Here is an 11,728-nt window from a genome sequence, read left to right on the forward strand (position 1 = left end):
GTCACTCCAACTTCTTGAGAGGTTTAAGTTATGTTAAATTACTTCTTTTATTAAGATGGGCTGTTAGGTTTTACAGTGAAGTAGCTTTAGGGTTATTACAAACTTTATCACCTTATTCCACACTGTTTGACACTATCGTATACTTTATTGTTAATAATAATAATAATTTTGTTCTTACTCTTTATTGAAGCTATAAGTCATTTACACTTGTGAATAATAAAACCACATATCGCCTTTTTTCTTTTTTATAACGGTAGCTTTTGAATATTTAATACACCTCCAACATGCAGCCTACATATTTGGTCTTTGGAAGCCAGGATTTAAAAATAAAGTTATATTGGCTGCATTGAATGACTTTGTAATGACTGACTCAGCAGGTTGTTGTTTGTTAGGAGACTACCATTGCATTTATTAACAAGATTCTTCTTCTTTACAATGTTTCATTATTTAGTTTACTCATAAAAGCAGAGAACAGAACATCCGAGAGTGAAGAGCTTTTCTTTTATTAGCAAGGCATACAGTTCTAGTTGGAGTGAGGGCTAACACACTCGCAGTTAAACAGCAGAGTTCAGATTGTCAAAGCTGCAGTCTTAGTTCACAACCCATAAAGTCTTTGAAAACAGAAATACTGATCTAGGATGACTTGAGGCCCTGTGACTATATTATCTTCACTATAAATAAAAAAAAACTCAGATCAACACTCTGACTGTAAGATCCTTCATGAACACATGATCTGACCGATCAGTGGAAACAGAGGAAGACAGGAGATGATAGATGTTTCAGAAAACTCAGACGGAAATGTGTCACTAAACTATTGTCATTCCAAGAAAAACATGAAAGTCAGTATTTTTGCTTATGTATAATGTTATTTTCAGACATAAAGAAATGAAACGAGAAGGGAAAAAGCAGAGTAATGGAGGAAATCTGTGCTGTGTGACCTTCTCACACATCAAGCTACACATAAGTACTAAACTCCAGACTACAAAAAGCCTACTGTCCCATTGTTTCTGACAGTAGTAAAGAAGTAATAAATAAAACTGTACATGAAGCACTGTGAGGAAAATGTACAAAATCAAACAATTAGTGACACGCAGATACAGACTGAATCTTTGCATGTTGTGCTGCTTAAGCTGTTGTTAAATAGTCCTTAGTGCTGAAGGCCTCCTTGAGTGTTGGTCTGTTTGGTGCTGTTATAGCTACTGAAAAGATTGCACATGTTTTACTCCAGCATGTCAGTGAATACATCTATGACCAGAAACCAAGTGTGAAAATAAGGCGTCAAAGAGAAACCTTTCAGCTCGTTAACCCAGTAGAACATGATGTTTCATGGTGATCAAATAAAAACAGGTTAATAGCTCCACAGGCTAAGTTATCTTTACGCTTCTTCACATCCTGCAGCCAATGTCATGAATTTCAACAAAACACTTTTTTGTTTGTACAGTCAATTATAAAAAAAGAACAAATAAAACAATGTCAGTCTCTCCAACATGGCAAAGTCCATGCAATTGAACTCAACCACCACACCATTTGCAGACAGAAAAACAGGTAAGAAGTCATGTTATACATGTTCAACTGTATAATGGAAGTGCAGAACTGTAAAAGTACCATACAAAGTGCTTTGGTTTTTTTCTCAGCAAATACATCAAAAACGTTAACCAAGTCATTCACTCACACACAAAAAACACATTACTGTTCTAAGACAGTATCAGCTTCAGTTACTGTTAGAACAGGAATACAAAAAAAAGCAACAGAGACACTAGGGTCAGATTGGCACGCAGGGTGCTACAATCAACCAACTTTATCAGTCACTGATGGAAAGTAGCCAGTGGCAAAATGGAAATTACAGTACGGGTTGTGTCATGCTTGCTTGGCACTTGTTTTGTCATTGACTATGTCCCTGTGAAGAGCAAAATATTGATCAATGAGAGAGAAAACAAATTCTGGCATAGGAAACTGTCTCCTGAATTTTACAGTTAAAGTGATGCTAACATCCTTCTTCGCAACCTTTGTGCTTCTAACACACTGCCCTTATCAGTCTAGTAATTTATGCAAGTGGATGTTACCAAAAACAGTATTCAGTAGGTGATCGCTGTGTGTGACACATGATGTGGTAATGGATTTAAATGGACAGCTAAATGCATTCGTAGCTGTACTGTAGAGTTTAGTTTTTGCATCATGTCGATGCTGGTTGCTAGACAGTCATTGACAAACAGTCATCAGCCTCCAATGTGTACATAAGATTTTCATAAAGTGCTAAACTTGAAGGCAGACTGATAAAATGGGTGCCAAATATTACGAACGCAAAAATTAATGACATATATATTTAAAAAGAAACTCCAACAAAAATGAATCAAAATAGCAAACTGAAACATAACTGGGTAGTCCTACAGTTAAATATGTTTTGGATGTATTTTCCATATACGCCTATGCAAAATCTTGCAAATCATTTGCCTCCAATGCCAGAAGTTCAGTTCCACTTGTTGACACTGGGAGGCACCATGTGCACAGCCCACATTGCTTTGGATGTAATTCCTTGACTGTAAAACACTACACTGAATCTGGCTCAGTTTTACAATATCAGATAGTTTAGGATTATAAAAATGGAAATAGTAAACCCCAAAAATTATATGTTCTGCCAGCCACTTCAGTATAATCATATTCTTCCAAAACTACTGCTTGCTGAACACAATTAAATGGGCTGAAAGGAGTGCTACTTATACAAAATGTTTATTTTACTTTGAATGCTGCATTTAAAGTTTCCTGCACAAAATCAAGCATAGCTTCTTTCTGCCATAGCTTAGCTTACACTGCTTTGAAGTTTGCTATTTACTGTACCTTCATTTACCGTATTTCACCGCATATGGACCTAAATAAAAGACAACAGAATGAACAAACTAAAAAATGAAAAGGCAGTCAAAACAGCGTTGTGCCTGTAAATTGCAAGTTTGGCAAGATGTCTTTCAAGACGTTGTGTTTTCACGCTCATTCATCACTTCTTCACTTTCTTTATAAAAGAGGAAGACAGTTCTGTCATTTGTTGTAGTAGACCTTGGGTAGGCTGGTAGAAGGGAAGTTTCTTCTGAACTTCTTATTGTCTCTGTAGAACGTCCACAGTATGACTGACTGAAAGTCACAGAACTCAAAGGACCGGTCACAAACTTGGTTTCCTGTCCTCTATTAGAACAGTGACTCTATCTGTCTCTCTCCAGTGCAAGTGACTGCTGTGTAAAACTGCAGACTTTCATAACACCACCCACACCCCCACAGCGCTCTCCCGTACTCCCTAACCCGAGGCTTGCTGTCACCCTGTCTGCAGAAACCAGAGTTGGTGGTGTTTTGGTTGGAGTGAGAGAAGAGGAGTAACAGCGGAGGCACCAAATTCAAGAAGAATAAACAAAAAAAAGGCCAAAAGAAATATAACTTTTGACTGGTGCTATGTGCCAAGTCTGAAGCGTGGAACCTCAGAGACGCCTTGCTCTTCTGTCTCTCTCTCTTCTGCCATATCTTTATCAGAGTCTAAAGAAAACGTCCGGACTGAATCACTAGTGAGCTTTTTAGTGAGTCGACGAGACGTAGCAGATACTGCATTGGGTCCGCTGCCAGAATCAGTTCTGGAGAGTTCAGGCCCCTTACTGCCACTGTGGCCCTCCTCTTCCTCAGGTGGACTCTCTGTGTCAGACTCTCCCTCTTCTTCCAAGGTCAGCTCAAACTGGAACTTGTCGACCGAAATGGAGCCGCCGGCCACACCGAGCGCTGAGGCTTCCCCAGCAGGGGCTCCCTCCCCCGGGCCCTCTGGGTGGGGTGAGGGGCTGTGGGGGATCATGCTCTGGTACCACTCTCTGTTATCCTCCAGTGTGTCAAGGATCTCCTGAGCATCTGGGTGGACAAGGTCAGCCCACGTCTCCCACAGAGGATGAACGATGTAGTCAATGAAACCCACCTGAAAGAGATAGGAAAAAAGTGTTGTATATCTACACAGAGATTTCACTTCACTTTTTTTTAGTCCCTTTTAAAAAAAGTCCACTATTTCTACATTTCAACAAAACACCCCTATTGTACTCCTTTTTGGCATCATATTTGTACTCTATGGGTCTACTGGAATAGGTTTACCATGCTTTGATGTTCAAAAAACATATCATATTATGCTCACACTGCTCATTGTTGCCCATCGCCTTCCCAAAAAGCCCAGTCTGCTCTGATTGGTTAGCTGGCTCACTCTGTTGTGATTGGTTAACCAAATTCACACTAGCCACTGGATGGGCTGTGCTTGGCAGGCAGCACCAATGGGCAGCACGTATTAACAACTGGGCTGGCTGTCTAAATCAGTGACAACACTAACTGAGTAATTTCAAAAAGGAATGTGGGCGAAGATTTCATGCAGTTGAGAAAAAGTTCTGTCTGTGGGGCAGAAAGCTCCATTTGGAGTGAACTGTGTTTCTATTATACATCCATTACATACACAACAAACTATACAACACACTAAAAGACCATAATATAATAACAGGGGCTCTATAAAACTTCACAAATGAAGCAATTTAGCTTAATACTGTACCTGGTTCTTCTCTATTGAGGCATTGTGTTTGTCACACATGGGGCTGACCTCCATGCCTTTGTCTCTCTCCCTGTCCCCCTGGGTGAAAAACTCCACCATAATGCGGTCTGTCCACTGCCGGTACAGCTCCAGAGGCTTGGTGGGGTTGCTCAGGTCTGCACAGTGCACCATGTTTTGAAGGACCTGTGGTGACAAAAGAAGTTTGTAAATACTCAGTTTTTGATTGATGTACTGTAAGTCCAATATTCACTCTTCTTTTAGTTCTCTTTTGGTTTCGACCAACTTCTGAGGGAAACCTTTGGCTCTTTTTATCAGCAATGTCCACCAGCTAGTTGAAACTATGTTTGCCGTTTGGTGCTAAGTAGGTACTGTACAGTGGGGTTTTAGAGATTTCACCTGCCTGTTAGAAACATGGTAGATTACACAGAACCCAAACAGTTAAGTCGGAGGCTGTAAAAACTAATACAGTGAACTGAAATATGCTAGAATGCTCTGTAGTGCTGAAGAAAACTGCTAAATTTGGTCACTACAATTGACACCTTGTAATTGTATTCATTGTTGGTATAGAAATATTGATTAATGTGGCTCAAACAATGAATCGTTGGCAAAATGGTTCTCACCTGTATGCGATCTGAGTAGTTGTCTAGCAGTAGGACTCCTAGACTTGTGACTTTCTTGGTCTCCACCATGGTTTTCAGGTCTGCCAGTAGGTTCATGTGTTTATACATATCTGTGGCCAGCACCTGTAGGTTAAACCATTCAATTAAAAAAAATTATCGATGAAAACATGCATTTTAGATCAATTTCCTGAACTTAGACAGAAACAGTACTACATCCGCAATGTTATGGGTTCCACGGAGGTGACGTACCATATCAATGACCATCTTGCGCAGCGACTGTCTCTGCTTTTTGCTTAGGTTCTGAAACATGTCACAGTTATCTTCCTGCAGAAGCTTAAAGCCAACAGCCAGGTGGTGATTCTCCAGCACAGACGAATCATTGTACATCAGGGCCAGCTCTGAGTCTAAAGGCAGTTTACAGAAAGCACGGTAAATCACCTGCATGGGAAACAAATGCATGCAGAAACACAATGCTACACAGACACTTGTACACAGGCACCTCATCCACATTATTAAATACATTCAGCACCCACGCACGTTCATATAATCCCTATGAAGCTATGCAAACTCACTGGTGTTGATGAGAAACTGATTGGAAACTCCAGGGTGATCCACATCGTGTATGGCGCTTGCAAACAAAGCGGCGAGGATCTCCAGATCAGTAAACACGGCCTGGGCACAAGAAGGCAGGCACTGTCAATATGCGTGTGTGTGTGTGTATGTAGGCGTGAGTGCGTGTGAATGCTTGCATGCCTGGATGTGTTTTTGTGTTTAGTTGCGTGTGTGTGTGCATGCATGTGTGCGTGTAGGAGGGAGGGGGAGGGGGGGACAAGGCATGGAAAGATGGTTCGATCCCCGCCCCTGCAGTCATTGTCGAAGTGTCCTTGGGCAAGACACTGAACCCCGAGTTGCCCCCGGTGCTGCGCATTGGAGTGTGAATGTGTGTGAATGTTTATCTGATGAGCAGGCGGCACCTTGTACGGCAGCCCCGGCCACAGTGTATGAATGTGTGTGAATGGTGAATGTTTCCTGTAGATGTAAAAGCGCTTTGAGCAGTTGTTAAGACTGGAAAAGCGCTATATAAATACACCACATTTAATAATAATAAAGTTTGTATTTGCTATTTAAATTTCTCTTGGATGAATTAGGGTGTGTACCTCCAGAGCTGGTGTGGACAGTAAGACATGGGTGGACTGGACCACGTCTGCAGCATGGATGTTGTTGTGGTAGGCCACGTCGGCATGGTAGTGATCCTCCAAAGTCATCATGAAGGTAATGAAAGTGTCTGCAGGAATCTTAAAGGACTTGAGCAGGTCACGTTCCTATAATAATAATGTTCAGAAAGAATGTGGGGCAGTCAAGGTAAAACTCATTTATTGAGATGTCTTTGTTATTAGGGCATTGTTTCATAAACTTTCTTTCATTAGTTTACTGTTTTGCTCATTAATTTGCTGTATCCAAATGTTTGAGCTTATACAAGGAGCATGCGGTGTTTGAGGAAGTAGGGTATGTCGGTGTGTGTTACCTGGAAGACGGAGTACATGGTGACCGTAAGTGGGCGTTTCCCAGAATACTCAGAGACCTTGAAGATGTCAATACCCCATCTGTTTATGTCCTCCAACTCCTGGACAATGAGGACAAATGTTTCTAATTACAATATACCGTACAAGGGAGAATATAATTAACATTATAACATTGCCAAAGGATTTGAATTAGGGCTGGGCATTATGGAGAAAATCAGGTATCACAAAAGATAGACATAACACCTCAATATTGAACTTGCCACGACATTGTAGGGTTGACACTTCTATATATGGGCACCAGCTCTACCAACTGAGCTGTCTTTGTGCCCACAATGAGATGATTTTAGATAAATAACCATCAATAATGTTGACATAATGACTAAGTGGATAATGGCAAACAATTGAGTGGTTAGGCTGGTCTTATGTGTACGTGTTATTCTTTTGTTTTTTGTGATGTATTGTATTTATGAGAGCTGTTAAATGCTTCCTTTTGTTGTGAAGCACTTTGTGATCTTCATCTGAGAAAAGTGCTATACAAATAAATTTTACTTACTTACTTGAACAGCTAGACCAGAAAATTACTTTAATGTAACGCAGCCTTAAAAATCCGGAAAAGAGTTACCATATAACGATATTAGGATACACCAAATCTAAGAAGATATCTAGTCTCATAAGATAGGATAAGATGAGAAAAAACGTATCGTCTGTCACAAGTGACAGAAATTTGTCTTTAACAGGGCAAGCCCAAAAGACATTATACACATATAAGAACATAAAAGATACATGACAATATTGAAAAAATTTCATATCTCGCCCAGCCCTAATTTGCATAGAGATAAACAAGTGTTGAACTAGTCTGCCCACCTTGGCTAGGAGTCCTTCCTGGCTGGCGTTGACCCCAAAGCGAGGGATGGTGGAGGGGGCGAGGCTGGGGCTGTGGGTGGCCTTCTTCACACCACTAATCTGGGACATGGGCCGCTTCTTCTTGTCCTTCTCCTTGGTGGGGGGGGACATGATATCCATGTCATGTTGCTTCTCTGTAAGATGAAGACAGGGAAAACATTAACACTAGAGTCTCTTAATTATCACATTAGCAACACAACACTTCAACTCAAACACATCATTTCTATGATGCACATCAATATGCACAGCTTGTGGAATATTAAAAGTGGAGGTATTTTACCAAGGAAGGTGCTGGAGATGAACTCAGACACCTGGTTCCCTGAACGGCTGGTTTCTGACAGCTGGGTGAGCTCTCGGTTCAGCATCCTCTTGAACTAAAGACAAACACACACAAGCATCCATGAGTTTGCTTACACACACACCTTTAGGCTAAAAAGCAGACAGACTAGGGCAACATCTTTCTTTCTTTCTGCAAACCCAAAAAATTGAATCAGGACTAAACTTGTTCAATTTGTTTCATTTTTCATTAGTTTCATGTCCCTGTGTCTGACATTTTATCATCAGGTTTGGTGTATGCAGACATACTAAGTTAAATGTGAGTTCAAACGCAACAAAGCAACCCCCAACACTTGATTCTCCTGTGCTTAAAGGCAAAAAGATGTCATTCTGAATAATGCTTCAAAAACTTACTAGAATGAATTACTAGAGATCACGCTGAGTAACTTTTCAAAAAACAGACAACCATAACCATCTATAAATATACCCAGAACACTTTGATTCTTTCTCTGAAGCATTCACATGCGTCTGTGTCCCCTCCACGTCACAGTGCAGAGGCAGATCAGACATCAGACACCCTAGTACCCACAACCCATACACAAGCATGCACTTGAATTGTGAAATTTCAATGAATGGTGTCAAAAGTCTAAGCGAAAATCCACTGTCCCATCTCAACCACCAGTTGTTCACTTCTTCACAAAACGAGCAACATGTGAGCCTGGAGCAGCTTCATCCCTTCCCACCTACTTCATCTCTCGCCTGTCCTTACCTGAATGAGCATCCACGACACAGAGATGAAACAACTCCCCTCTGGCATTTCAGCGCAAAGTCAAGCATAGGAGCAAAAATAAGACTGAGTGAGAGAGTTGAGCTTTCTGGTTGTCCTCCACACTGGCACTGCCTGTTCGACAGACAGCAGGGATACATTTAGCTACTACACAGCTTGCACGCCTGTGCCAAAGCCGAAGCGAGCAGACAGTCCAATGGTTAGTGCTGTGGAAGCTTTGATCAGTACGAGCTGAGCAGATGGAAATAAAGAACTGTGCAGAGGTCCATGGAAGAACAAGAGAGTGGAAGCATAGCTGAGGGAAGGCTGTGGGATACGAGGATGCAAGGCAGAGAAGCCACACTCCCTCGCTCCCTGTGACTCTCCCTCATTCACTCAGCCTGCTCCAGTATGTGTGTAAACAGAGGGAGAACGCGGTACGCTAATCCCCGCCTCTTTCCAAAAATGCCTAAGAATAGCAACCAATCAGGCATCTGCTGCAGCAGAGGTTGGGAGAGACGAAAGGCCCCCATTGGTGGGAAGATGAACAAAGTAGGCTGGGCTGAGTGTGCCAGATGCTGACGCTGTGAGACACACCATGTGCACCAAGTTTGAAGAAGATATGAAGGAAAAGCTGTGAATGGATGGAGCGGGGGGTGTAGTTCATTCATGGGGCCAAAATTAAAAACAGTAAACCATGGACCACTCAATAGATAACTACAAGCAGGCTGCCTTAGCACAATTAATATATGTTGACTTGTGAAAATAAGCCCAAGCTAAATACAAAAAGGCTTCAATGGCTTACCTTTTGGTGACAATGTAGTGCAGTTAATCTTTCTAAAGTGGGTAGCCCAACTTGTTATGTATTGATTAATTGTTTTCAAGCTGGTATAATATTAATATAATATATATAATATAATATTATAGGATAATAACAGAAGTTTTGTTTTGAAAATAAGTGACAGGAAGTCACAGTTTATTTGCTTATATTTAGTACCCAATCAGTGGTGGTGACTGTTAACAGCAGGAAGTGGAAGGGACGGGAGGCAAGGTGGGCAATGTACTGTTCATGTTGTGGTGGAATTTCCTGCTCATGAACTCGTGCTATGTAAGTTGAGACAGTGGTACTCCAGGTCTCATTCAAGTCAGTGTCCAACATAACCGCATACGCTTTCCAGGCAAAGGAAAACTCCAACTTTATGCCGGTGGGCCAGCCAGACTTTTGCACACTTCCCAGAGAGAGAGAGATTGGCTGAACTAGGCTTTAGCATCTGTGTTTTAGGTGCCTGAAATATCTTTGTTTACATTGAAGGTTCAGCTAGCATGAGTTTAAATACACTTTCAGTAGGACAGAAACATCTCAGAGTTGGGATGGAACAGCATGTGCATGTTGTGTGGGCGGTCTAATCATGAAATCACACAAGCGAGAGGGGCTCCAGTCTGAGGAGAGGTATACACAGAGGAAAAATGGATGGGGGCGGGGATGCTGTTTTCTCCAGCTCCCACTACCTCATTCGCATGTTTTCTGGACCTGAATGGGGGGAGGGGTGCATCTGTGTGTCAAATCTCTATTTCCGTGCATGAAACCATCCCGCTCATTCATGGAATAATCCCGTCAGCGGACGGGAGATTCTATTCATGCTGTCATGATGGATTCTCTGTATAAGTGAGCTTTCAGATGTGTTTAAGGCTAACTGCACTTACATCACAGCACACACAATCCACAGGCTAAGTGATAGTGGTACTTGGAACTCTAATTGGGCTGCATAAGATTACCACCACTTAATGAAAAACTGATGAAAATGATTAGCATGTCTTATGTATTGCTTTTATTATCGGTTGCTATTTGAATTTCTCTTGGATGAATTAGGGTGTGTACCTCTAGAGCTGGAGTGGACAGTAAGATATGGGTGGACTGGACCACGTCTGCAGCATGGATGTTGTTGTGGTAGGCCACGTTGGCATGGTAGTGATCCACCAAAGTCATCATGACCCTAACCCTTAACCCTTAACCCTAACCCTAATAAAACCTGCTGACAGATTTAATCTCAAAAGGGAAACACCAATTCAAGTTAATGAAATACTGAGTTATGGACATTAAGGTCTCATCCGAAGCAGAGAACAATAACGGTGATAAGAACTTCTTAATATTTCATGATATCTTAACAATCAGGAGCTGAAAGCTATTGTTAAATGCTGCATTAGTTGGGATAGGTCCAGCCTTTTCAATGGGATGAACATTAAAATACTGGAATTGTATTGTATTGTAAATGTAAGTTCAACCTGGATGAGTTCAGGGTCATCTACAGTACCATGTTCATATAGTTGGAGTCGGATTTGCTTAAAAATGGCAACAAAATGGACATGACTAATAAAATCCTTCAGGGCGGTGAATCACTGCACAGATTAGAGTGAGTGCACTGCACTGCAACCTTGCACTAGTAAGTGTGTTGCTGTGTGTCTCTGACTTTTATCCTCTTACAGGTGTGTATGTTTAGTATGTCACTTTGCTGTTAGTAATGTGTTTTTTTGTCGAAGTACCTTGTTGGAAGCCATCTCACTGACAGAGTGTCGAGTTTTAAGTGTCTCTAGTTGTTCCAGACACCAATCCAGCTCATCTAGAGTCTCTATGGCCAGCTGCTGGTGAGGCTCCTCTGTACCAGACAAACACAGCAAGGCATCATGGGAAGGATACAATTATCGGAGAGCTTTCACATACTGTTTAAATGTTTAAAAGATTGTTAAAGTGGAACTTATTGTTGTTTGAGAACACTGAATAAATGTAAGATTTCATCAGTGGTGGAATGCAATTAAGTACATTTACTATGTGTAAATTTAAAAGGTATTTGTACTTTACTTGAGAATTTCTTTTCATGTTACTTCACACTTCTGTTCAACTGCATCTCTAGTTACTGAAAACATTAAGATTTCACATACAAAATATATAATGATCTTATAAAATATGATGGCAGAGTTACTGATTAAACTGCTCTGAAATATGTAAAATAGTTTAAATTAGCTCCAACTTGAGGAGCTACAGCACTAAAATGCTACCTACAGAACACAATGATACATCAGTAATAAGGAT

At 41.1% G+C, this 11,728-nt stretch overlaps 1 protein-coding gene across 8 annotated transcripts in view; it reads right to left on the bottom strand.

The window, feature by feature from the left end:
* Positions 1-483: 483 nt before the first annotated feature.
* The window catches only part of pde4ca (phosphodiesterase 4C, cAMP-specific a), a 60,797-nt gene continuing 49,552 nt past the window's right edge, over positions 484-11,728 (bottom strand). For 5 of the 8 annotated variants that reach the window (XM_034886802.1, XM_034886800.1, XM_034886805.1 and 2 more), the window contains 10 exons: positions 11,182-11,294; positions 7,879-7,972; positions 7,560-7,732; positions 6,698-6,796; positions 6,330-6,494; positions 5,745-5,844; positions 5,422-5,576; positions 5,173-5,295; positions 4,553-4,735; positions 484-3,940 (listed from right to left, as the gene is read on the bottom strand). In XM_034886802.1, the coding sequence (XP_034742693.1) occupies positions 3,434-3,940; positions 4,553-4,735; positions 5,173-5,295; positions 5,422-5,576; positions 5,745-5,844; positions 6,330-6,494; positions 6,698-6,796; positions 7,560-7,732; positions 7,879-7,972; positions 11,182-11,294 (1,712 nt within the window). In that variant the 3' untranslated portion in view covers positions 484-3,433. Of the gene's footprint in view, positions 3,941-4,552; positions 4,736-5,172; positions 5,296-5,421; positions 5,577-5,744; positions 5,845-6,329; positions 6,495-6,697; positions 6,797-7,559; positions 7,733-7,878; positions 7,973-8,643; positions 9,322-11,181; positions 11,295-11,728 lie in introns of those variants that run through there. The other 3 variants (XM_034886801.1, XM_034886803.1, XM_034886808.1) reach the window with 2 other exon arrangements.

The sequence above is a fragment of the Etheostoma cragini genome, chromosome 12, assembly GCF_013103735.1.
Source record: "Etheostoma cragini isolate CJK2018 chromosome 12, CSU_Ecrag_1.0, whole genome shotgun sequence".
NCBI classification, from domain to species: domain Eukaryota; kingdom Metazoa; phylum Chordata; class Actinopteri; order Perciformes; family Percidae; genus Etheostoma; species Etheostoma cragini.